This window comes from Scylla paramamosain, chromosome 34, assembly GCF_035594125.1.
Source record: "Scylla paramamosain isolate STU-SP2022 chromosome 34, ASM3559412v1, whole genome shotgun sequence".
Classification (NCBI taxonomy): Eukaryota; Metazoa; Arthropoda; class Malacostraca; order Decapoda; family Portunidae; genus Scylla; species Scylla paramamosain.
The window spans coordinates 9822520-9850219 of record NC_087184.1 but is presented as its reverse complement, the minus strand read 5'-3'; the positions used below and the strand labels follow the sequence as shown (position 1 = coordinate 9850219).

The following is a 27700-nucleotide window of genomic DNA, read 5'->3' as shown; positions in this document are numbered from 1 at the left end:
GGCCCTCCAGTGAAGGGCGGTGAAGAAGCGCTAAGTGAGGCGACGCTCGACCGCTAAACTCAAGCCCAGAAACATGACAGAGAAAGTCGCGGAAGTTCAAGACGTTGGTGGGAAGAAATTAGATAATGGCCGTGGAGGAATTATTGTTACGCTGCTGTTGTTACTGTTGGTGTGAAGTGGAAAGGAAAAAAGGAAAAGAGAAATTGTTGTTGGTGCTTTTTAGACTGCGTGGTTCTTGTTAGCTGTGTGAGAATGGGGAAGAAATGTTGTTATTGTTGATGATGATGATGATGTTGTTGATGATGTTGTTGTTGGTGTTGGTGTTGTTGTTGTTGTTGGTGGTGGTGGTGGTGGTGCCTCTACTACTGCTCTCAGCTGTAAGAAAAATAAAGGAGATATGTTGTCTTTTGTTACTGTTATTCTTATTAATTTTGTCATAGATGGAGGAAAATTCTTTTTTTTTTTTTTTTTTCCTGTTGCTGCTGCTGCTATTAAATTTGTGAGGATGTTAGTGAAAGGTTGGTTTGCTGCTGCTGTTGCTGTATATTATGTCAGTAACGTAGAGGAAATACTGTTTTTCCTGCTGTTTTTGCTAAGGATGGAAGTGAAGTACTGTTTTCGTTGCTGCTGTTGCCTTTTAATATGTGGAGATGGAGAAAATAATGTTTTGTTTCTGTCGTTGCTGCTGACTGGATTAGAGTGAATAATAGAATACTGTTACTGTTCTGTGCGCGAGAAAGGTTGGGGAAGAGGGAAGATAAACAACCTTAGTTTGTATACGGTATACTCGTAGAGGAGCATACATCATGCTGTCTCATTTAACTTTTTTCTGTGTTTTGTTTTCTTCATTTCCTTATTTTTAGACTATGGCAAACTTTCAAAATTGATTATGATTTGAAACAGAGAGAAGATGGGAGATAGTTGTCATTTTTTTAATAAAGCATCATATATCATACTCTCCTATTAGACTACGTTTTTTTTTTCTTTTTTTAATTTCCGGAAAAACTTTTGAGGTGAATAATGGCGTAAAGAGGGACAGAAACGGAGGACTGTCGTCAATTGTTTTTAGTCAGAGGATTGAAATGTCACACTCATTTAATTTTACATGTGTACATAAATTTTTATGCTCTTCCTCTAATTCCTGGAAGAGCTGTAAGATAAATTAATGAGTAGAAACTGGAGACTACTAAAGTTGGTTGTCGTTTGTCTTGTGCTGTAGAGGGATTTAGGTCACGGCATCTTACCTAACCTTATTTTTTCCCCTCGTACTCTAATTTCCGGTAAACTCTTGAAGTAAATAATGTTGTATGGAATGTACAGGACGGAAGGTGTTCATCATTTGTCTAGTTGTATAAATTAAGAAGAGTCACACTGTGTCATTCCTTGTATTTATTTGTGTGTTACTTTATCTTAATTAATATAAAGAAAATGCATATTTTAAGTAAATCTCTTTAGAAAATGCATTCTTGTTCCCTTGCTTTTTGATTCCCGGAAGGTTCGTGAAGTACATAATGATGCGGAAAAGACTCAGTATAACACATTTATATTCCCTGACTTTTTTTTTTTTATTCACGGAAATCTTTGGAAATATATAACGATGTAAAAACAACCAATACGAAAAATGAAAAAAAAAAAAAAGACATTCAGTTTCCCTTACTTTAATAATTCCTGGAAAACTTTTGAAATTAATCATGCCCTTAAGAAAAACCGTCAATGGAAAATGCTTTGGGCAAAGAAAATCCCCGTCGCTGGATAATGAAGGAAAACGGAAGGGGAGGCTGAAGAAAAGCATAATGCAGGAGGGAAAATTCCTTGTTGTTGACTCAGACTGTGTAAAGACACGCAAGGGAAACACGAGGATTTACTTACACGAAACATTTCTCATGCGTCTTTTATCTCCTGCTTAAACATTCCGCGTCCGTGTGCTGTTACATTACTGTTGTTGTTTGTCTTGTGTCCACGCTCCTTTGTTTCTCTCCTAGTTTTGGTGTTTCTTTCTGCTATTTGCTATATTTTAATGATTAGGATGAATATTTTTTTTTCTTTTATAAATTGAATAGTTTTTTTTTATTAATTAGGTGAATATTTTTACTTTCTTGTTAATGAGGTAAGTGTTTTTGTTTATTGTTTATGATTATTGGTACCGTTTTCTTTATGTTAGGTTTATATATATATATATATATATATATATATATATATATATATATATATATATATACGAGGTGTGTCATTAAAGTTCCAGGACTGGTGTCCTAAAAGATGAATTTCAAACCCAAGCCACAAACCACCATATTTCCCCTTCAAAGTAATCCTTCTGGAGTATACAACTGCGCTCCCAACCCTCTACAGTCACTAATCTTTTTCTTACGTGCTTTTAAAATCATGTCCTCTGTTGCAGGTCGTTTAACAATGAGCGCTGAACAGCGAACAAACTTGAAGTTTTTGGTGCAGTTGGGGAAAACGCCGTCAGAAGCACTGGGTATGCTGCAAAAAGTGTACGGGGATGAGACAATGTCACGCTCACGTGTTTTTGAGTGGTGCAAGAGGTTCAAAGAGGGCCGGGAGGACGTGGAAGATGACCCCAGGAGTGGAAGACCCTCAACGAGCAGGAATGAGGCCAATGTTGAGCGTGTCAAGCAGATGGTGCGTGACGATCGTCGGTTGACTGTTCGAAAGATCGCAGATGAGCTTGGCATGAACCACAACAGCGTGTGGAAGATTATCACTGAAGATCTGGGCATGCGGAAAGTCTGTGCGAAGATGGTGCCGAGACTCCTGAACGATGACCAGAAGGGACGACGCATGCAGGTGTGTCAGGACATCCTCGAGCGTCTGGAAACTGAACCAGACTTGCTCAGGAGAGTCATCACCGGCGATGAGTCCTGGGTATTTGAGTACGACCCGGAGACCAAACGCCAGAGCCTTCAATGGAAGAGTCCGGCGTCGCCACGGCCGAAGAAAGCAAGGCAGTCCAGGTCCAGCTTCAAGGTCATGTTGATCGCTTTCTTCGATGTGAGGGGCATCGTCCACTGCGAGTTCTTGCCACAGGGCCAGACAGTCAACCAACATGTGTACAAAGAAGTACTGCGGCGTCTGCTTCGTGCAGTGCGCGAGAAGAGGCGGGAGTTGTGGCAGGGCAACTCGTGGCTGCTTCACCACGACAATGCGCCTGCTCACAATGCCCTGAGCATCAGAGAGTTCTTGGCCAAGAAGAACATCGCCCGTGCTGGAGCAACCGCCCTACTCACCTGACCTCGCTCCGTGCGACTTCTTCCTCTTCCCCAAGCTCAAGGAGGTCATGATGGGGACCCGTTTTGATGATGCGGACGACATCAAAAAGGCCGTGACGACGGAGCTGAGGAGCATCCCGCAAGAATCCTTCCAGCAGTGCATGCAAGCCTGGCAGAGAAGGATGGACAAGTGCATGCGGTGCCAGGGGGATTACTTCGAAGGAGATAACCTATAGTTTGTAGCCTGGATGTGAAATAAAACTTGTGTGGCACCAGTCCTGGAACTTTAATGACACACCTCGTATATATATATATATATATATATATATATATATATATATATATATATATATATATATTCTTTCTGTTTAATAAATGGGATGAATATTTGCATCTTTACCCTCGTCGTCTCTTTTTCTTTGTTATGTTCCTTTGAATTTGTCCATCCCCTTCTATTTTTATTTTCTTCCTCATATCCTAATTATTTACCATTTACAATTTCATCCCTCTCTCTGATTAGATGAATACTTTTATTTCTCACTTCTTTCTTCCCCTTTTTTTTTATCTTCCCTTCAGTCGTCATTACTGTTTTTTTTTGTTTCATTATTATTGTTATCCTTATTCTTTGTATTATTATCAATTTTGTCAGCTTTTTTCTTGTTCTTTGTTTCCTTTAACCTTTACCTCTTCGTTTCCCTCTCTTTTCCATCTTTCTCTGAGATGCTTTTACCCCTTTCTCTATTTATCTTATTCATTTTGTCTTTATCGTATTATAATTGCTATAATTTTCTTTATCCCTTTACTTCCTTTAATCTTTACTTCTTCATTTTGTTTTCTTTTTCCATCTGTCTTTGTGTTATCCTTCTCCCTCCCCTTTTTTAACCGACCTCCTTTTATCTTTAATCTCCATAACTGTATTAATGTTACCATTGTTTCTCTTCCTCCCTTTACTCTCGTCATAACTAGAACGTATATATTTTTCTTTCATATTCATGGTCTCGGTGGGGAACAAGAAAGTGTCGTAAAGATAATATTAATGTGTCGCAGTGGAAATGTTCTCCGTAATATGCAAACACACACATACAGAGAGAGAGAGAGAGAGAGAGAGAGAGAGAGAGAGAGAGAGAGAGAGAGAGAGAGAGAGAGAGAGAGAGAGAGAGACCGTAAGTTCAAAAAGTCAGCGAAATATACAAGGATAAGAAGGGATGTGAAAAGTCCCTGCCCCATATATTGAAATATGAGGTGTAAACAGCGTAGACTTTCAGAACGCAGCGAAAATTGCGCATCAGTATCCATCAGTCACCTGTGTTTAATGAACCACTGTAGATCCGTGTGTGTGTGTGTGTGTGTGTGTGTGTGGTCTGATTATGACAGTGATTGATAACATCTGAACATACTGAAATAACGTACTGAAATGCAGGTTCTGTGTTTTCTTTCTGGATTTTTCTTAAGTGATTCTTACTCATTCCTCTACTACTACTACTACTACTACTACTACTATTATTACAGTACTAAGGAAATTGTCATTATTATTATTATTATTATTATTATTATTATTATTATTATTATTATTATTATTATTATTATTATTATTATTACTACTACTACTACTACTAGCAGCAGCAGCACCAGCACCAGCAACAACAGTAGTATTACTAGTAGTAGTAGTAGTAGTAGTGATGGTGGTGGTAGTAGTAGTAGTAGTAGTAGTGTTATTATTATTATTAGTAGTAGTAGTAGTAATAGTAGTAGTAGTAGTAGTAGTAGTAGTAGTAGTAGTAGTAGCTGTAATGAATGATGCAGTATTGATATATCCTTTTATTTTCCTCCACCACCATCAACACTCTTTGTATTATTGCCATGTTGGAGCAAGGACACACCTGTAGGTCAGCCAGCCCTTACAATTCCCCCTCCTTGTCCTCTGTTACATAGCTCCTGCACTCCCTTAAAGCAGAACATTCAATAACCTACCACACCCCAACCCAACCCAACACCACTCCTTATTTTTGCCACCACACCGCAAAACAACCCATTGTTTTATATTTCCTTTGTCACACCACAACCAGCCTCATTCTAACCTATCAATGTGGTATTTTTTCATTATTTCTTATGCCACATCACAACCAGTCACTCTGTTTTTTGTTTTTTTTTTTCTTCTTCATTTACAAGCCAGTTTACTGCTTCTTATTTCTTCCACTATTTTTTCCCCCACACGTCAAGCCACTATGAGTTTCACTATTTCCATCACACCCACCCCAAGCTTCCCTCACAATTCCTTACTTCTTCCAATAGACCCTCCCAACCAGTGTCCACCACCTCTACCACACTCTCCTCCTCCTCCTCCTCCTCCTCCTCCTCCTCCTCCTCCTCCTCCTCCTCCTCCTCCTCCTCCTCCTCCTCCTCCTCCTCCAATTCTTTCACCACACATCAGCCCCTCACTCTTCCCTCCTCAGCCCACTTCAGCCATACTCCAGTTTTCTTCCGCTTCTGCCATGGCCTCCTCACTTCACATTCACTTTACTTTTCATTCACTCCAATCACATCACCTTTTTCTTGTTTTGGCTTGACATGTTTGCTTCACTTACTCCATTACCTTAATTCCACACACACACAGTAGTAGTAGTAGTAGTAGTAGTAGTAGTAGTAATGGTGTATTGGTAAAAATATGTATGCAAATTACAAAGATATAGAGTTTTTTTTTGCCAAATTGAGAACATAAGGAAAAATTTTTGTAGAAGGCACAACCTGATGATTTTGTTCAAGCACAAACTTTATCTCTACATCCTGAGTGCCTCATATATAATACAGAACACACACACACACACACACACACACACACACACACACACACACACACACACACACACACACACACACACACACACACACACACACACATCTCTTTCTCCTACTTCAGTATCACCTTTCCTTCCATCTACACACCTAAGCTCCTCACACAAGCCACCTTACATAGCACCTCCCCCTCCTAAGAGTCCCATCACCCTTTAATTTCTCCTTTTTATTTTCTCATACACCTTCTTTCACTCTCACATCCCCTCACATTTCCCCTTTCCTCTCTCCAGTAAAAGCAGGATGGAAAGATATCAAATGAAAGGAAAAAGCTTGGAACTCAGTACACTTTTTTCTTTTGTTTTTAGTATGTTTTTCTTTTTTTTAGTCTTTCAGTTATGGCCCACAGTTTTGAAAAAGATAAGGTGGATACATTTTTTTCATGTTTATAAGTCAGTTTCTTTTTTTCTCTTTCTTTCTTTTTTTTTTTTTTATGTTTGTTGATTTCAGGAGATTGAAAATTCAAAGTCAATAGTTGTTTTTCTATTTTCCTGTTTAGAATCTTTATGGGAGTGTGCATGTGTGTGTGTGTGTGTGTGTGTGTGTGTGTGTGATTCACCTACAGTCGTCTTCTGGTCATCCAGCCAGCCATTCCCCTACAGAAAGAGCTCAGAGCTCATAGTGACCGATCTTTGCATAGGAATGAGACCACTTACACACCACACATTGGGACAGCGAGGTCACAACCCCTCGGATTACATCTCATACCTACTTGCTGCTAGGTGAACAGGAGCTACACATGTCTGTGTGTGTGTGTGTGTGTGTGTGTGTGTGTGTGTGTGTGTGTGTGTGTGTGTGTTTGCATGTGTGTTTGCATGTGTGTGTGTGTGTGTGTGTGTGTGTGTGTGTGTGTGTGTGTGTGTGTGTGTGTGTACAGTATAAATTATTATGAGAAATCTCTGCTATCCATCACACACACACACACACACACACACACACACACACACACACACACACACACACACACACACACACACACACACAGAAACCTTAATACTCATATATACTTCTGTCACACTGGTGATGTAATTAGGATCAGAGAATTAGAGCTTAGTCATTGGAAAAAAAATAAGATAGAATGACACCAAAATCTTAGGAAGGAGAGAATGAGAAGAAGAAATTAAAGTAGGATGAAACCAGTCATAGGAAAAAGTAAAGAAATAGAAACCATAATGGAATGAACTGACCTTAAGAAGGAGATAAGAAGCAGAAAGCAAAACACTATGAAACCAAAAACTTTGGAAAAGATCTGCTGAAGCTTAGAAGCAAGGATGTGTAAATAGAATCAGGAAGAAAAGATTTATGATGTGGTTTTAACTGGAATTAAAGATGGTGAAGCAGAACTGATATGTGCATAGAATGCTAAACAAATGTCTTGATATATTACACTGGAATTGAAAATGATGAAGGATAGCAGCTGATATTTGAATTAGATCATGGAAATTTGATACACACATATATTTTTCTGTAAAGTATGGAAAAGTTAAGGAGAACAGGAACTGAAAACAGGTATATGTATAGAATCTTAAAGAAGTAAGTCTTCATATATTACACTGGGATTGAAAACTATGAAAGATAACTGACACTTTAATTAGATCACAAAAAAAAAAAGATGGAAGATGCAAGGGACAGGAACAACTGAAGGAAACTTATACATGGCAACAAACCCTGACTAGAAAAAAGACAAAAGATGAAAAAAGACAAAAAAATTATACACACATATATTTTTTAGTGGATTTAATAAAAGTGAAGGAGAACAGAGACTCAGACCAAGGGAGATCATTCATGAGAGTTGCCTTCTGGAAGAGAAATGCTCAAGTATGTATTTCAAAGGTCACAAAAAGCCTCAAGCAATTCCCCTTCCTTTATTTTTTGTGGTGTGTTTTATGACCTGAGGACCTTTGGACCCAGTATTTATGGAGAATAATGAGGAGGAAAGAGAGAAGGGGGAGGAAAAGGAAGAAGAAAAGGAGGAGATGGAGGATGAGGAATGAAGAGTGGAGGAAGAAACAGAGGAACAGGAGGATAAAGGAGAGAGAGAGAGAGAGAGAGAGAGAGAGAGAGAGAGAGAGAGAGAGAGAGAGAGAGAGAGAGAGAGAGAGAGAGAGAGGGGGGGGTTAAAAAAAGAAAGAGAAGAAAAGAGAAGGAGAAGGAGGAGGAGGAGGAGCAGGGGGAGAAAAAAAAGAAAGAAAAAAGAATGGAGGAGGGGAAAGTGGAGAGACAACATGGGAAAGGAAAGGGAGAGTAGGAGGGGGACAAGAATAGGAGGGAAGGAAGAGTAAGTGAAGGAGGAGGGATAGGAGGAGAAGCAAGAGAGAGAGAGGAAAAAAAAAAGAAGGAATGCACGAGGAGAATGAAAAGAAAAGAGGGAGAGGAGAGGGATATTTTTTGTGTTGTTATAAAGGAAATATATTTACTTGCAGAGAATATAACTTTATTAGATTTGGCAATGTGAGTGACAGCCCCTCAGTGTGCAACTTTATAAACACTCCATGATTTGTATTTTCTACCCATCAGGGATTGTTGGAAATGGAAATGTTTATTTTGTGTTTTATTTATATACCAATTTGATTATTTTTATTATTCTGAGTTATTTTAATGTTTTAGTATTTTTGTTTTTAGAAGTTTTCATGCTTATATTTATTTTTCATTTGTTCTTTGTTTCAATTTAATAATTTCTAATATTTTCAGCATCCTATTTTTCTTAATATGTTACTTTTATTATTTGGGAGAAGGGTACCTGATGAATAATTGAAAACTCTCCTGATATTTGATTTTAATGTAATTCTCTTGATATACAGTTTTAGTAGAATCTGCTAACCTTTACTTTGTTCTTTGTCCCCAGATGTACTCAATGGATACAATGGAACCATCTTTGCCTATGGCCAGACCTCCTCAGGCAAGACCCACACAATGGAGGGCAAGCTGGGCGACCCCACCTACCAGGGTGAGACTGAGAGAGAGAGAGAGAGAGAGAGAGAGAGAGAGAGAGAGAGAGAGAGAGAGAGAGAGAGAGAGAGAGAGATACTTGATACTTTTATTGGCCTCTTGAAATTCACAAATTTTCTCATAAAACTAATTAATAGTACTGAAAACAATGAAACAGAGAGAGAGAGAGAGAGAGAGAGAGAGAGAGAGAGAGAGAGAGAGAGAGAGAGAGAGAGAGAGAGAATTACATAGGTAGAAACACGAACCACATGAACATGAAGGGTCATATTATGAGTTGGTGTACCTCTGAACCCTAATTACACTTGGCCCTGTCAGACGTGAAAGTTAGGCATATGAGAGAGAGAGAGAGAGAGAGAGAGAGAGAGAGAGAGAGAGAGAGAGAGAGAGAGAGAGAGGCAGGCAAACAGAGAGACCAACAGACAGACATAGATTAATAAGACATACACAAACAAAGCAAAAACATCAACACACGTCTGCTTTCCTCTCTTACTTCACTCAGAATTTGTGTGTCTGGAGACCCTGGTTTTGGTGAGCAGTGGCAGCCCATCACTCAGGTTTATTAGACTGTGCCTCAAGGGTGCAAATTTGTGTGCCTGTTGTGTTCTGCATATTGTTTAGAGCTGAGAGAGAGAGAGAGAGAGAGAGAGAGAGAGAGAGAGAGAGAGAGAGAGAGAGAGAGAGAGAGAGAGAGAGAGAGCGCAACTGCTGTGTACCTTTGAGAGTGGAAACTGTCCCCAACAAGGTCTAATTTTAATTTCTTTCTCCTTCTTCTGCTTATCCTCCTTTTTCTCCTCCTCTTCTGCCTTCTTTTCTTTTTATTTCTTTGTTCCCATTCTCTCCTCCCACTAATTTTCCTTTTCTCCTTCTGTTTCTCTGCTTTAATTTCTTTTTATTTCTTTTCAACCCCTCCTCCTTCTCCTATTCCTCCTTCTCCTTCTCCTTCTCCTTCTCCTTCTCCTCCTCCTCCTCCTCCTCCTCCTCCTCCTCCTCCTCCTCCTCCTCCTCCTCCTCCTCTTCTCCCTCCAGGTATCATCCCAAGAATCGTGCATGATATCTTCAACCACATCTACAACATGGAGGAGGCGCTGGAGTTCCACATCAAGGTGTCTTACTTTGAAATCTACATGGACAAGATCAGGGACTTGCTGGATGGTGAGTGTGTGCATCCTGCTAGTACTGGTGATCATTATGGTGGTGGTGGTGGTGGTGGTGGTGGTGGTGGTGGTGGTGATAATGATATCACGAGCAGCTTTGTAGCGTCACAGCAACATTGAGTATTTTATCTAAAGGGAGGATGCAGTGGTTGTAATAGGTAGTCATTGAGAGATTTATGTGAAGGAAGGATGAATTGGCTATTGTCAGGGCTGAAGTAGGGAAAGGCAGGAGAAGCGTGGCGAGGTTTATTGAAGGTAAGTATCTGTGTACAGAGAGGGTACGGGATAACCTATCTCCGTCCCGGCTGAATAAACACTAGCCCCCACGCGCCGTGATACGGCGGGAAGTTGAGTGTTGCCACACACCCCCACAGCTATTAGAGGTAGTCACTTGGGATTGAGCTCTGGCAGGAAACTTAACCATTTGACTGCCACTTGGTACACTTTTCCCTAATTAGCAATCACTCTGAAACACCTTTACTTGTTCTACAGCCACATCCAATCTCTGTACTGGGAAAAAAATGCCAAAATACATTCTTTTTCATTGTTAACTTTCTTGTAGATGCTTATAAAGATTTCATACATTACTTCTAGTGCTACTAATTGTTTTGTGTCACAGTGAAAGGGTTAAAGTAGATATCTGAATCTGACTTGTTACCAGTAAGTCCAGTATGACAACCAAGACTCAAGTGGATTTTGATCATCCTCACCTTATCTGTCACAACAGTGGGAGTATATAGGAATATCTAGCATATGAACCACTATTAATTGCATCACTCTCCTAACCTCACACCTTCCACAGTGTCCAAAGTCAACCTGTCGGTGCATGAGGACAAGAACCGCGTCCCGTCTGTCAAGGGAGCCACGGAGAGGTTCGTCTCATCACCAGAGGAAGTGTTTGAGACGATTGAGTTGGGCAAGTCCAATAGGCATGTCGCCGTCACCAGTAAGTCCTCCCATGTGCTGCGTTCATCATTTCATGTTATGATATGATGAGAAAACGTAACATCTAATGATTATAGTTTTCTGTCATGTATTGTAGCCTCTTGAAAGTATCCATAAGGAACATATAAAGATTTCCTGTTCAAGAGTTCATTTGTCCCTGCCATGGTCTGTTTTCTTCTTGTGTTAAGGCTGCTATTGTACTGTAAGATTGAGGCGTGTATTCTCAAACATTTCACCATCTCATCTTGATTACTTCCAGCAGGTTCTAGTAAAAGTTATTACGGTTTACAAGGGCATTTTTATAAATCTGGTCAGCATTTAAAGAAGCATTCTGTAACACTAATTGGAAAATGCATTGTAGAAATCCAACTAATTATCTATATTGCATCTGAAAAATCATAATGAGGGAACAAAGCATATACTAATGATTACAGTTTCCTCTGTCATGTATTGTAGCCTCTTAAAAAGTATTCATAGAGAAAGTATAGTGATAATCTATTTAAGAATTCATTTGTTCTTCAATGATCTACACACTGACTTGCAGTCCCCCTGTCCTGCCTCACTCCACATTCTCTAACACACTCTTTCTCCCTGCAGACATGAATGAGCACAGTTCTCGATCACACAGTGTTTTCCTGATTCAAGTGAAGCAGGAAAACATAGAGAACCAGAAGAAACTCTTAGGAAAGCTGTACCTGGTGGATCTGGCTGGTTCTGAAAAGGTGATCTTTGAATCCTCTATGTTAGTTAATGTAATCATGTACAAATTATATACAAGATCAAAGAAAAGCTAAAACAGTTAATACCAAATGAGGGAGGATTGAAAAAAGTAAAAGCATTTGAAACTATTATTATTTTGAATCAGGAATATAAGGATTGATGGAAATTACTATATGATCACATGACAGACAATGAGAGCCAGGTCGTAAAATACTGAACACTTCCAGGTGAGCAAAACAGGTGCTGAGGGAGCTGTGCTGGATGAGGCCAAGAACATCAACAAATCACTCTCAGCACTTGGAAATGTGATTGCTGCTCTCGCTGATGGGAAGGTGAGTGTGGCACAGTGAGGGGTGAAGGAATTCAGGTTGAGGATCCTTTGTCTAGAATGCTCAGGATCAGAAACATTTCAGATTTTGAATTTGTTTGGATTTTGGAACACAGGCATATACTACACACACATGCACATTATGAGCTTGACTCAATCTTGTAAAGATATAATTAAGTAAGAACAATTAAGTAGGTAAAAATATCCTTGACTGAGTACTCTATATATGTTTGGAGAAGATTATCTAGATGTGTCATATGTAAGAAAAAATACAGTGGCATTTGTGCCCCACAGACCCATGTGCCTTACCGAGATTCCAAGCTAACCCGCATATTGCAAGAGAGTCTGGGAGGCAATGCCCGCACCACCATTGTCATCTGTGCCTCCCCAGCCTCCTTCAATGAGGCAGAGACAAGGTCCACCCTTGACTTCGGAAAAAGGTAAGTGGATTGCTGAAAGAAAAAGAAACTAAGGCAGATATTTCTATAAAGTATTTATTCTTGTGTGTGTGTGTCTCAATCCCCAGCTGGTCTTTTTCCATATAAGCTTAATGCTTTAGGTCAATATCTCAAGTTTTTCGAAGCATGAATTCAGGTCATTGCAAGTCTACCACAGCTTTACGTTATACAAAATATAAGAATGATATTATACGCCTACTCTTAATGCCATTATATAACTTTCTCTCATCATTGTCTTTTCTATAACATTCTGTTCCCAGTCTTGCTTTGAACAGGAAATAATTCCATCTTTTGTGTTCCCTCAGAGCCAAGACAATCAAGAACTGTGTCACTGTGAATGAGGAGCTGACAGCTGAGGAGTGGAAGAGGAGATACAATAAGGAGAAGGAGAAGGTAACTTTATTTTGCTGGTACAGAATAGAATATGCCATAATATTTTGTATATGTATTTATATTTGCTATTAGTTTTCTTTATGGTGGCTACTTTTTATGCATATCACAGTAACAAATTCAGTAAATTTTTTAAATGAAAATTCCTTTTTCATGTTTCTATATCAGCAGCTGGAAAAAAACATAACGTTCAGCCTTGGAATCAATCTTTTTCTTTTTCTTCTGCAAATAAGAAATTATGTTAAAGTAGGAAATTTGCTAAGGAACAAAAGCTTGGAGATTGACAAATTATGTGTACTAGTCAGCAGTGATTGAGTGAGTTTAGCAGCCAACCATGCAGCTGTCTTGTTTTGTGAAGCTATGTACATAATGTGTGGCAGTCCCTGTTGAGGCAGCTAGACCATCTGCTACACACTGTTTCCTACCCTTGTAGAACGTTAAGATGAAGGCACAAGTAGAGCGTATGGAGGCAGAATTAGCTCGCTGGCGTAGTGGAGAGAAGGTGTCCTCAGAGGAACAGATTGCTGTCGACATGGAGAAGTCAATGGTGTCATCTGTTGTTGAAGGTAACTTGAGCTTTTATAGATATGTTATGCAGCTGTTGTTTTCTGTTGAGGGCATTTTGTGTAGTTGTCTTTTATTTCTTTAGTGCAAGCATTTTTTTTGTAATTTTCATATTTTTTGTTTATTTATTTATTTAATTTTATCTTGTTTTATTTATTTATAAGAGCCCTCACTTATCTTGGTCCACACACATCATCTTCTGTTTCCCAGTCTAGTCTAATTGCACACTGTGAAACAGCAGGACAGCCATGGCCAGCCAAAGCAATCACTAAGACACAGCTGGATGCTAGTTGGCCTTCACTTTCCTGCCACTACCGTTACATTTGTCATTTTTTCTAGTATAATTCTTTATAATTACTAAGTCTTACTACATTTCGTTCACAATTTTTCTTGTGCTCCCTGTTGTTTTCATGCACTATTCTTTATTACAATAGCCAGTTCAATTCTTTATCAGGTAATTTCCTACTATAATGTTCCTCCCTGTATTTTATTTATATTGTATGTTATTACATATTTCCTTTTATGTTCAGTGTTTTTCCATGATTCTTAATTTCACCCCCAATACCTCAGAGCCCCCCAAGAAGCCAGCAGCTCCTCCCATGAGCAACGAGGTGCGGGATGCTTGGGAGAAGGAAAGGGAGCAGCTGTACCAGAGCCTGGATGAGAAGGATGAGGAGATCAATCAGCACAGCCAACTGGCAGAGAAGCTGAAGGAGCAGATGCTGGAGCAGGAAGAGGTAAGCATGTGGAGTTCAGTTAATGAATACATAAAATAATATAAGGTAAAAATTGTAGGAACAATTAGATTTAATTACAGGTATATTTTACTTCATTGATTTGTTGTGTCTCTCAAGAATTGTTTGTAAAATAAAAAGTTTCACTGTGAAGGAGGATCAAGTATGTATATTTTGAATTTTCTATTTGATACCTTTTAAGTTTCTTATTTATTATTATTTAGTTCCTAACTCCAAAGAATTACAAATCACTGCTCATAAACTGCAATACTTCTGCACCTCTAGTTACAAGAGAAGTAGGACTATTTCTAGCACAGGCTTGTGCTGAAAATATTTATACTTTTATAGAGGTTTATTGTCATGAAATTGCTTCAAAGAACAAATTCCATAAGCAGTCCACTCACTCACCTGTCCTTCCTGCCCCACAGCTCATTGCTGCCACCCGGCGTGACTATGAGGTGCTGCAGACGGAGATGGCGAGGATCCAGGCTGAGAATGACTCTGCCAAGGATGAAGTGAAGGAGGTGCTGCAAGCACTGGAGGAGCTGGCCCTCAACTATGACCAGAAGAGCCAAGAGGTGGAGAGTAAGTGCAAGGAGAATGAGACACTTACTGAGGAGCTCACTGACAAACAGGTGGGACAATTTTTTTATTTATTTATTGGGAGAATATTAAAAGTAGGCTTTGTAAGTAACAAAGGAAAAATAATCATCAGACTGGAATATTTTTTCACTTATTAATTGTAGAAAAATATGAAAGCAGATTAAGATTATTGAGATATTTATAGGGAATCGCTATACTGGATAGTTTTCACTTACTTATTGCTAGGAAAATATGAACAGAAGATTAGGCAAGTGAGATAGTAAAACAAAGTCACTGTTCACTAAAACTATGAGAATGAAAAAGCTGCCAGACATTCCTTATTTTTATCTCCATTCATGTCCCACATTTTCACCTTTCATTTCCATTACATATGAATTAAGTAAACGAGGAAGTAAAAGGAAATTATGAGGAGCTTGAATTGTCAGGCTAAGATTTCTGCCATACATATCTTTCATCTGTTTCATTCCTTTCCATTTTTTTCCCTGCAGACAGCCCTCACTTCCATGCAGGGGGAACTACAACAGATCCGGGACTCGTCAGTTCACCAGAAACGAAGGATGAACGAGATGCTGTGCTCGCTGCTCAATGACCTCGGGGAAGTGGGGCATGTGGTGGGCGGCACAGCTGGTGACCTCTCTCTCAAGGTGATGGATGCTCTCCTCTGTGTTGTGATAGGATGGTGTGAGAATCTTTTGCAGTGTGTAGTGGTGAACATGTAGGAATCCTTACTTTATTTTTGGCTTATCAATGATTTTAAAGACAGTTCTAATTGGCATGCTATTTATTGCATCTCTTACAAGGTGCACTGGTCACCATAAAGAAGTTTTCACTTTATTATTGTATGTGTGAAGGATGATAGGAAACTCTGACTGAAGCAATAATATTATAAATTCTCTAACATTTAAAATATGTATAGGTTTTTATCAGAAAAGAACATACATTTATTGCTTATGCTCTTTTTTCTTTCATGGAATACATAAGTTTGTAGGATATTGATATGTTACTGAAAATAAGATGATGGAATACTAACATTACATCCTCAGAATTCTGGAGACCCCAACAAGCTTGAGGAGGAGTTCACAATGGCACGACTCTACGTATCCAAGATGAAGAGTGAGGTTCGGAATCTTGTCCAGCGGTGCAGCACTCTGGAAAACTTCCAGGTAGACATTCATGCAGTTAATCTGTTAGTCAAGAAGGGCATGCCATGAGCTCCTTCCTAATACCTTTGGTCCCTTCATTAATAACTTTATTTTTAACTATTACTGATTTACATTACTATTCTGTCCACCTTAGAAAATTAACCCATTTAATTACTCTTTTCTTGCTTTCATAAATGAATTCCAGAATTCTGTCTGATTCAATTTTCATCTATTTTATGAGAGGAATTTCAAAACACCTTTAGAAATAAATTAGCCAGCTTGATTGCAATTCTTTTCTGTCTAATTGTTCAGGAAGTAGCAGTTAAGCAGTAATTTTTTTTCATTTTACACTTTCACAATCCTTTCTTTATGACCTGATGAAATAGGAAAGTCCTGTTGTCACTTTGAAAACATAACATAAAACATACAATATTTCTATGTATCATTTCATCCTTGCCAACAGGGTGACTGCAACAAGAAGATTGATGAGTATGAGAAGGAGCTGAGTGACTGCCGCCTGCTCATCAGCCAGCATGAGGTTCGCATGAAGACCCTGCAGACATCCATGCAGGAGGTGGAGACACGCAAGAGGCAGCTGGAGGAACAGGTGGGTGGCCTGACTCACTCAAGTAACAGTGCAGTATTTAGACCTTCTTAGCAGCTGCTGTATTTGTTGCTGCTCCCATGGGCACATGAACTAATTGTATTGAATTCTCACTGTACACTATACATATATAAGAATTTTATACTAACTAAAATAGTGAAGACACTTAAAACACTGAAATAATTAAGGCTACTAGAGAGAAAATTACTCATCACTGGTAAGACTATAAAGAGCATGATGAGAAGAATTTTTATTGAATTTGAAATGTATCTTTTTTTTTATTATACAGAAGTGTAGATGTTTAGAATGAAGATTTTATTGCAGTAAAGAGTGCATATCAACAGAAAAGAAAGGCTATAAGTATAGTTACAGAATCTAGACCAGAAGTACACCTCAGGCTCTGTTCACTACATATAGATAAATACCTAAAGAAAAAAAAATCATAATCCCAAATAACAACCTTGTGGTGTGACAGGTTGACTCCCTGAGTGAAGAGGTGGCCAAATTGAAGGCAGCTGAGAGCCTGACAGACTCTGAGGGCTTATCCAAGGAGGCCCTAGAGAAGCAGATGGAGACACACCGTGAGCTGCACCAGAAGCAGGTGGCTCAACTGAGGCAGGAGATTAACGCCAAGCAGGCCCTGGTGGAGGAGCTGAAGGAGTGAGTGGCTGGCAGCTCTCCTGCTGATGTGATGCACATGTGTAGATATATAGATGGATGGGAAGATAGATTGATGGATAGATGGATAGATGGATAGATAGATAGATGGGTAGATAGATAGATAGATAGATAGATAGATAGATAGATAGATAGATAAATGTTTATTGAGCATGATTTACACCTCAATTAATTCTGCTTCAAGAAAATTCATGGCACAAAGTTTGCTTCTACCATAATGATTTATGGTGCAAATCCAGAAAATATAAGTAAATAAAAAAACAAAAAGAGATAAATAATTAAAATAAGTAAATGAATAAATATATATTATTGTAGAAAGATGGTAAGGATAAGTACATACAAAAGTTCAGTACTAAAGAACCACTAATGGATTACAAGTGACCATTAAAATTTTGCTAGTGGCTCTTTTTTTCTGTTGCTTTCTCATTTGCAAATCATATGTGCCAAAAAGCTACAAGATACATTAAAAAGTAGCTGTGTGTGATCTCTAGTTATTACATCAGGACAGAACAAAACATAAGGTTTTCATGCTTGAAAAAATGTTACATTTTTAAAAAGAAATACGAAGGAATTGATTCTCAAATAGAGTGATGTAGATGAATGGAATGGACTCAATAACCAGATTGTTAATGCTGATGTCATTAGAGTGCGTTAAAAGAGGATTAGACAGATTTATGAATGGGGATGATAGGTGGAAACAGAAATGTATATTTCATCCAGGGACTGCCATGTGTAAGCCTGATGGCTTCTTGCAGCTTCCTTTATTTTCTTATGTTTATGTTCTTTCTGTGTAATAACAATGATGGCAGTTAACACAAATACCAAAATGGACTTATTCTTCTCCGCAGCCACAACCAGAAGCTGAGTGTGGAGCATGAGCAGCTGAAGGCAGAGTATAGCAAGCTGAAGGCAGAGGAGGCGGAGAAGAGCGCCCGCCTCCATGAGTTGATGTGAGTGTGCTGCTGTCCTCTCCTCACTGTCTCATGGGTGACTCAGGAATGATAAACACTTGTTGCTCTTTCATGAACTATTTTTTTTCCATTGATGCTTCACTCATGGGTTGAGGAAGTACCTGACATCAAGGGAAGCTCATGATTAAAGGTCCACTTCATCTTGCATTTGTTTTGTGATGTTAATGTTCAGGAAATACACCGTTCACATGAGTTCATGAAAATGCCTGTGTGTAACTATTTTGAATTGTGTGAGATCCTTAACCTGTGCTGCTGTCTTGTCATGCAGGTTGCCTTTCCTGAAACTGAATGGAAAAAATATTGGATTGCCCTAAGTTTATGGGCAAGGATAAGTATTTTTCCAGAGTTTACAGGAAGAAGTATAAAGCAGATGACAAATAATTAAAGTATAAAACAAGGATTTCATACATTTCCTAGAAAAGACTGAATGAATTACCAGGTTAGATATGATAACAAAATATATTGGTTGATTTTCCTACTTCCCATTTCACAGTATATTCCAAATCTTTTTTGTTTATTAATTGGATTCTGCAGAAAACACTTAAAAATATTGGTTTACTGAATTATTGATGTCTGGTAATTTCATTTATAAGAGTAAATATTTCTTACTCTTACTTTAGTGTAGTGATCCTCTGAGTGGTTGCCAAAGGCTTTATTGGAATTGGCTTCTGGATGCTTGCAAGTTATTTCATTGCATTTTTTTGAAGTTGCTTGATGCCATTCTAATTAATTCTGCCCCTGATATGATATAACATGTTAACTGTAATTTTTCTTGTGGTGAACTCTCATGTTTCTGCTTCAGTTAGGTCTACAGAGTAAATTTGTAACAACTATACAGTTATCATAAGCTGAAAAATGAGTTGTCTTTCATTTGTTTAGATTTTGCATGTTGGGGGAGTCAGAGGAAAAAGTGACACTGACTTGTTCATTGATGATATATACTTTGAGTTGAGAGTTTGCCAAAGGGAATTAATATTTAGTTAGAATTGCTTGACTTACTCATTTATACATTTATTGGGAGAGAACACCTTTTTTTTCTCTCTCTACTGCATTATTTTTTTTATCCCTGACTGACCATCTGTACGTCTTGCACTACACACTCCCACCACACATGTAACATACAACAGGCAGCAAGCCCTAGCCACTCAGTGACCTTGGAGGCTCCACCACTTTATGTTGCAGCTGCTCTTTCTGATTGCATGATGTGCACATGACACGCCTGTGCTGCACTCCAGGACTGGTTAGGGGAGAAAGGACTCATGGAATAACACCAGCACAGCACAGACACACACCTGCCTCAGCACCTCACTGGCTGGCACACACACACACACACACACTAACACACACACACACACACACACACACACACACACACACACACACACACACACACACACTTAAAGGAAAATAGACATAAGCTTATCTAATCATTATATTCTGAGCTACTGGCATGCTTCTTTTAAAATGGAAAATTTGTTTATGTATTAGAATAATGCTTCTTTTTAGAAATTAAGCAGGTGTAATTCAGTTAGTTGCAGCTAATAGTGATTTAGGTGATCTTTCCTTGATGGGAATTCTTAAGCATCTTTTGGGTTCATCTAGTGTGATGAGTCACTAGAAGTGGCAGGAATTAGTGGCACAGTGTAGGTGTGTGTGGTGGCAGCAGAGGCCACTCTAGCACAGACAGACCAGTACAGCATGACTTTTGTTTTCCTGAGAAAAGTCCAAACCAGGGTGCTAAGGTGCTAGGTAGAGACAGGCTCAATTTTGCATATTTCCTGGTCTTTCTCAGTTTTGCTGGATTTCGATGGGCTCAGCACCTCAATGAGGTCTCTTCTCTTCTTCACGAAACTATTAGCTTGCGTCACTGGACTCCCCGAGCCTACCCAAGGTGAGTCCCTGGACTCTGGGTCGGGGCGCCAGACCTTGGCCATTCAGACTCCTCCAGACTCCTCAGGTCCTCAGGCCACTCTTGTCTCCCAGACTACGTCACTCACTTGACTACAACCCAAAAAAGATCAGTGATTATTTTATTTGCTAAAGCAATATAAATCATCGTGATTGTTATTGTTTTGACACTGACTAAATGCAGAATGTTTGACTTCCTTTCATGTACAATCAGAGCCATAATGTAGAACAGACACTGGGATGACTGAGCGCCCCGCCTCCTCCTTGCACTGTGCGCCTCACAGCCTGCTGCTTCACTCTCTCACTGCCACTCAACATTTCACCTTGCCCAAAATGCATGTTTATCTCAACTGAAAATTAAAGTTTATCTTTTATTTGTAACTGCATTCCTTCATATCTTTCATATATGTTATTTAATCACAGCTACTTACTTTCAGTTGGATGGCATTATATGCTGTGAGGTTTTGGCAATTCTTGATGCTTTTCATACATTATTCATAAGGAGATTAACCCATTAACACCCAGCTTCCAGCAGACATACTTGGCTAGGAGGGTTGGTGTGACAGCTTTTGGTTCCAAAAACCATAATATTGGGTCACACTGAGACATAAGGCATAAGGAATCATCCTGGCACCAAGTCTGAACAACTGGATTTACTGTCGTCACTGTTATTTACTAGCTGCTCTTTTAATTGTGCTTTTGAGTCAGCTGCAGCATTGTGGATTCCAGGCCATGTATACCACACTTCATGGAAATCAAGTTCACTGATAATGGATGATGGATCACTGATTTTTGCCACTAATTACAAAATAAACTTGGCAGGCGCTGTGGAAAATATTCAAGTGCAAAGATGAATGAGTCTGTGGTGATACAGGTGAAGACAACACCAAACATGCTGCTTGGTGCCCTTGTGCCTGCAGGTGTTGCTTTGTTAGGGCTTCTGTGAGACTGCTTTCACACACACACACACACACACACACACACACACACACACACACACACACACACACACACACACACACACACACACACACACACATACACATTACAACCTTGCATTCAGAAGGTGTAATAACCCAAGTGAAATCTTAGTTATTTATTACTGCTATCATTATGCCTGTATTTGTGTGTATGCTTTTATTTGTGTGTGGCTTTCAGTGATGGTCAGATTATTGCATGTAGTTATCAGGAAAGACTTGAATGATATTTGATTTAGAGGAAAATTAGCTTAATGACATTCTTCCTTTTTGTAAACCTTACATTTGATCATATAGTCTTGCTTATGAAATGGAAATTTTACAATGTTTAGGGATTAGAATTTTTAAAACCTTAACGTATTATGTACTGTTTTGCAATGCCCTGTACTAATCTAAATACATATAGATTTGCAAGATATATTTTCTGTAGGGCTTTCACTTTTATAATTAAAATGCTTTTTTTTTTTTTTCAAAGTTAGTGATCCTTAAATGTTTTACTGGAATAATGATGGTGTGTCTAAACCTCATAACTGTGTTGTTGTGTGTATTTGTGTGTATGTTAGAGAGATGAGACAAAAAAGAGCAATAGTGATGCAGATGAGATGTAATAGACTTAAACAGAGAGAAAGACACAATAGCAATTATTAGTAAGAAACTAAACCAGTTGGGAAACATGAACAAGAAAAAAGTAATATATACACCAAATAATTATATAAATAAAGACTAAACAATAAAACACACAGAAGCAAAGATTCAAACACCTAATGCAAGGTAGAGACAGACAGAAATAGAGAGAAAAGAAATTACATACCAACACAGCAGAAAATTTTAAAATGTGAGACAGAGAACAAAAAGAAAAAAATAAATAAATAAAAATAAAATAAAATGCAAAAGGAACGCTTGACAAACTACGTATGAACCATATTGTATTTACCTAGCTGTAGTACGTGTATAGGATCTAAATTAACATCATGTCTCAAAGCTGTGGGTGTTCCTTGCATGCAGTTTCTCCATGTGTGATTACCAAAGTGTGCTAACATTGCCTCCACCCTCTCCAGTCTTCAGAATGAGCGTCGGGAGCAGGCTCACCATGATCTGAAGGGACTGGAGGACACAGTGGCTAAGGAACTTCAGACTCTCCACAACCTTAGGAAGATGTTTGTGCAAGACCTCCAAGCTCGTGTCAGAAAGGTGAGGTGGGAGGGTTAGGTTTCCAGTACTTTTTCTACAAGTGTCTCCTTCTTGTGTGTGTCCCCATGACTGCTACATTTCCAGTACTTTTTCTACCAGTGACTCCTTCTTGTGTGTCCCCATGACTGCTACATTTCCAATACTTTTTCTACTTGTGTCTCCTTCTTGTGTGTCCCCATGACTGCTACATTTCCAAAAGTTTTTCTGCTTGTGTCTCCTTGTGTGTGTCCCCATGACTGCTACATTTCCAATACTTCTACTTGTGTCTTCTTTCTGTGTGTGTCCCCTTAACTGCTATGGCTTTTCAGGCTTGGGTGCAGGTTTAGAACATACCTTTGAAAAACTATCATCAGCAAAAGGAGTTACAGAATACTTCAGATCTTTTAGTGTCACTAGTCTTATTTTTGCTCATTGAAATTGTGTAGGGTTACTTTTCCTAGTTTTCCCCAATACAGATTTAAATATCTGGAATGAATGAGTGACAGAGATGAAGCATGAGCATTAACTGAAAGAGTGATTAATTGAATACTAAAAAAACAAAACAGTACCTGTATATTACAACCAGGTAAACACACACACACACATGATGTTGGCTGTAGTAGTAGCAGCAGTAGTAATAGCAGTAATAATAGCAGTTTATTAACAAAATTACAAATACAAATTACAAAAAAAGTATAAAAAAGATAATTTAGATCAGTCCAAATTCAAGTGATCCTGAAATCAAACATGAAGACCTAAGCAACAAGCATCACTGAAAGGCTCTTCTGTGATCCCCAGTCAGCGGCAGGAGAAGACGAGGACATCCTGGGAGGATCAGTCGCCCAGAAACAGAAGATCAGCTTCCTTGAGAACAACCTGGACCAACTGACCAAGGTACACAAGCAGCTTGTGAGGGACAATGCTGACCTGAGATGTGAACTGCCCAAGCTGGAGAAGAGACTAAGAGCCACCATGGAGAGAGTGAAGGTGAGTGTCAGCGGCAATGTGGCAGCATTCAGGTGAAGGTGTTTGGATGAGACAGAGAGAAGGATTTACACTGACTGAAGGCAATGTTTTGACAGATTCAGAAATGTTTAGATAGACTGACAGCAATATTTTAACAGATAGGAAAAATTTATTATATTCTGACTGAGTAAAGGAGATATTTTGACAAGATATCAGGAAATGTTTTGGCAGACTGCAGGTGATGGTTTGACAGAAAAATGTTTTGATCAATTAAAGGCATTGTTTTGACATAGAAAATATTCTGACATGAAAGGGGATGCTTTGACAAGATGCCAGAAACTTTTTGACAGACTGAAGGGGATATTTTGACAGAAAATAGTTTGACAGATGGGAGAGGATGTTTTGACATGACTAAGGAAATGTTTTGACAGATTAAAAGGAATGTTTGACAAGATATCACAAAATATTTTGAGAGATTAAGTGGAATATTTTGACAAGACACCAAGAAATGTTTTGACAGACTAAAGGGGATATTTAAGCTAGACATAGGGAAATGCTTTGACAGATGGAAGGGGATGGTTTAGTTGACTGACAAAGATGTTTTAAACAACTGAGGGAAGTATTTTGCCAAATAACCATATAAAGCAACAGACAGATGAAAAACAGCTAAAGTAATAAAAATGCAGATGGACGGATAGATATATAAAACTGACTTGTAGACAAAATGTAGATAAACAGATAGAAAGACAACCAGACTGATAAAAGTCCATATATATATAGATGGATTTATAGGCATTAAAATCAGACAGAGAGAGATTGTGATTTTTTAAGTGATACATTTATTTAAGCTTCTTTTTTTTTTTTTTTTTTGAGACATGTTTTTTTTTCTTTTTTTTCTTTTTTTTTTTCTTTTGCAAGCCAGATGTTGTGTTTACATTTTTTAAGTATTTTGAAGTCCAGTATTAATTGTTGCATCATTGCCTTTCCTTATGAGAGAGGAAAAACTGAAGCCCACATGCTTATATGAAACACAAACATAATACCTTTTCTTTAAACTATACAACTGTGTTCCAGATTTGTTTTGAAGTTTAAGAGGCAACCACAGAAACATTTTACAATTCAGAAAAGTTAAGGAATTACTGTATATGTCATTTTTATCATTGTGGGATTACTAAAGGGTCTCAGAGGGAAAGTGTGACAGTTTTTCCTCCTGTAGATATTAATGAGATTCCCTCATCATTGTGAATAACAAGCCATCCAAGTACATAGTTCTCTTTTGCATACAATGTGATGATTTTCAGACATTTGTAGTGAGAAGCATTAAATCCTAAAAATTATGTCTAATTAAGAAAACAGATTAATGAATTTATATAATGACACATATAGAACACTAATATTTTCTTAATGACATATTATTCTAGAGTATATTTCAATTAGTAAAGGAATGTTTGCAGGCATTACTTTAGGTACACATGTCAAAAAGAAATTGCTAAGCATGTGATGACAGGAGAGGTGTACATTTTGTTTTGTTGCTGAGCCTTTGGTGCTTCTGATGACACAGTGTTCATACAACACTCTCACTGATCTGCTCCTTGCTACTTTGATATGAGTAAATAAACAGAGGCTGAAGGTCTGCTGTGGAAGGTAAGGACACACATTATATGATATTCTGTACATAGAAAAGACTGCTATGTGTAAATTGTAAATATGGCTCATATCTCGTTCTGTTTGTTTTTTGGAATTTAGATGTAGCTTCCTAGACAGATCTCCAGTTAACTAGTTAGTTCATCAGCATACCTAACTTGATAGACTGTTTTATTTTATTAGCAATATTTCATTAGCTCAGCAGTTTACTAGAATACCTTCTCACATTTATAGCACAATGTATAACTTCCTCTTAGATTAAACTAGTTTTTCATTGTGAGATAATAGTTCATTAGATTAGTTTCCCAGACTTATGATAGTTTAAAGGTTTGTCACAACAGTTTTAAGGATTCATATTGATAGAATAATAGTTTACAGAGTAGAAAATTACCTAATCATCTCAAGGATTCACAGTGACAGAATAAGAGTTTATAAAGTAGAGACAATATTATAAAAAATGACAACTACCAGTGAATGAATTACAGTGATCTGGAAAGACTTGCATTAAGAATACACACTAAATGTTGTGGAAAGGAGGAGTGTATATTATATATTATGATCATGTGTTACAAAATACAACATATCTCTGACAATGCAAAGGACACTATATACAAAAAAGGTAAGTATTAACACTAGTGTATACTGAGCCTCCTCCTGCTGGCTTAGGGACGAGACACTTGAGCCCAGTGACACACGTTTGGTATACCACACTGATTTATTCTTAAGTTGCTCACTCTTGTTCTGTTTATGTTTTCATTTTGTGAATGGCAGATACAAGCAGTGCTCTGTGGGTATGGTAATAACTAAACAAACAGTAAATAAGAGTTCAGATTGATGTAAAACCTTATTCTAATGGAGGTTATTTTGCAAAAAGAGCATATTAATTTACTATTCTAGAGAAGACATAAGGACGAATTCACTTTCATTGCACTCTTACACAGCCCAGTGGTGGGTGGTTTAGTACAGCTGATTTGATAATACAACTATAACACATTTTTTTGTGACAGGGAGACTGGCCAAGGGAAAAAGCAAATAAAATAAAGACACACCATGCCACTCCCAAATCAATTATAATGAACACTATTGAATTAATGGAAGAACTACACCCCCTTAGCAGACTTCCATGTCCTAACAACACCCTCTCCCTCCCCTCCAGTCTAGTCCATTAGAATGAAGTTTTACAGTTTTGTCGTGCTGTGCTGTGTGTTAAGGTAAGACTGATCCCTCATCCACCTCACAGTAAACTGACCACATAGATTCTCCAAGCTTGTACTGATTCTTTGCTGAAGTGAAATGGAACCTTGGTTGGGTTTAGAGAAAATGGCAACACCCTAGAATATTGTTGACTTAGACCACTGATGAGCAGGAGGCCACTGTATGAGGAGTGTGTGATCCGTGACAGCCATATGCATTGCTGCTTATTTTTGTTTTTTGACGTCAATGAGTCACTGATGGTGAGGCAAGATAAGCAGGACTGATTACCACATTATTGAGTAAGTGTTAATTGTGCATCCTTCATTATGTGCAGTGAGATTACAGTGCCAGTTATTGCATTTACAGTTTATATTTTTCAAATTTGCCTAGTGAAATGAAGGAGTGTTTGCATGGACACACAGATACCTGACCTGCACCAAGTTTACATAACTGGGTTCTGCAACATGTTTGTATATACTATATATACATAGCATCATATCCCCATCAGCATGTGTCTTGTTTACACCAAATGTAGCACTTTTTTCACCACAATACAAACCCAAGATTTTTTCTCTATTAGGTTATAGAGTGTACATGGCTACTGATTACTCTAGCACTGCTAAAATTTGAGGACGTAATGTCATTCACACTCGTCTCCCGGATGGATCACATAGGGGTGTTGCCATGCTTCTCTCCACCACTATAGATCAATGATGAGGGAGCCTTGCTCAGTTCCTCGCTCAGGCTAGAGGAGCACAGACCACCACACAACCTCCCGGCCGTGCCTAGTCTCGAGCAACGTCTTGTGGCAACCATGGCCCGGGTCAAGGTGAGCTGACCACCCTCCACCACCCTCACCCCACCCACCCCCTGACCTGACATGACTTAGATCCCTCCAGCACAATGATGATGACCTCAGGATTGTGGTAGTTCTGTTCCTTTATCCCTTGTGTGTGTGCGTGTGTGTGTGGTGTGTGTGTGTGTGTGTGTGTGTGTGTGTGTGTGTGTGTGTGTGTGTGTGTGTGTGTGTGTGTGTGTGTGTGTGTGGACTAATTGTGACATACAGGAAAAGAGCTATATCCTCATACTGTTCTGTCTTTTTATATACTAGAATCCAAATTTTTCTTAAAGTCAGGAACCACTCTCTCATCCTGATCATTCCTGACTTCTGTGCCTCTGTGGGAAGAGATGTATTTCTTAATGTCTCTCCTACAAGTGGTCCTCTTCAGCTTTCTTTCACCTCTCCCTGTGTCCATTTTGTTCCACACAAACAGAACCTCTCTATCTAGTTGTTTCATTCGTTATCACTCTAAAAACTACAGTCAAGTCTCTTCTCTCCCTTCTGATTTCAAAGGTTGGGAGCTGCAACCTAGACATTCGCTCCATATGAAAGATCTCTTAAATTAGGTACCATTTTGTTTGCTACTCTTTGTACTCTCTTCTATTTCCCTATACATTCCTCTCATGAGGTGACCACACTACTTCTGCATACTTGAGTCTTGGATGTATCTTTGTAACAGT

The 27700-nt window shown here is 38.6% G+C and overlaps 1 protein-coding gene across 6 annotated transcripts in view; it reads left to right on the top strand.

Moving 5' to 3' along the window:
• LOC135090119 (kinesin heavy chain-like) overlaps window positions 1-27700 on the top strand; it is a 163804-nt gene that overhangs the window by 52712 nt on the left and 83392 nt on the right. For 3 of the 6 annotated variants that reach the window (XR_010261771.1, XR_010261772.1, XM_063986487.1), the window contains exons 3-21: window positions 8926-9027; window positions 10056-10181; window positions 10986-11129; window positions 11726-11850; window positions 12076-12180; window positions 12471-12616; window positions 12940-13027; window positions 13458-13590; window positions 14159-14325; window positions 14751-14957; window positions 15414-15569; window positions 15969-16088; window positions 16531-16674; window positions 17147-17331; window positions 18198-18299; window positions 20179-20211; window positions 22264-22396; window positions 23174-23362; window positions 26886-27008. Coding sequence is in view for 4 of the 6 variants with exons in the window: in XM_063986487.1 (XP_063842557.1) it covers window positions 8926-9027; window positions 10056-10181; window positions 10986-11129; window positions 11726-11850; window positions 12076-12180; window positions 12471-12616; window positions 12940-13027; window positions 13458-13590; window positions 14159-14325; window positions 14751-14957; window positions 15414-15569; window positions 15969-16088; window positions 16531-16674; window positions 17147-17331; window positions 18198-18299; window positions 20179-20211; window positions 22264-22396; window positions 23174-23362; window positions 26886-27008 (2528 nt within the window). In the remaining 2 variants the exon portion in view is untranslated. The remainder of the gene's footprint in view (window positions 1-8925; window positions 9028-10055; window positions 10182-10985; window positions 11130-11725; window positions 11851-12075; window positions 12181-12470; window positions 12617-12939; window positions 13028-13457; window positions 13591-14158; window positions 14326-14750; window positions 14958-15413; window positions 15570-15968; window positions 16089-16530; window positions 16675-17146; window positions 17332-18197; window positions 18300-20178; window positions 20212-22263; window positions 22397-23173; window positions 23363-26885; window positions 27009-27700) is intronic. The other 3 variants (XM_063986488.1, XM_063986489.1, XM_063986490.1) reach the window with 3 other exon arrangements.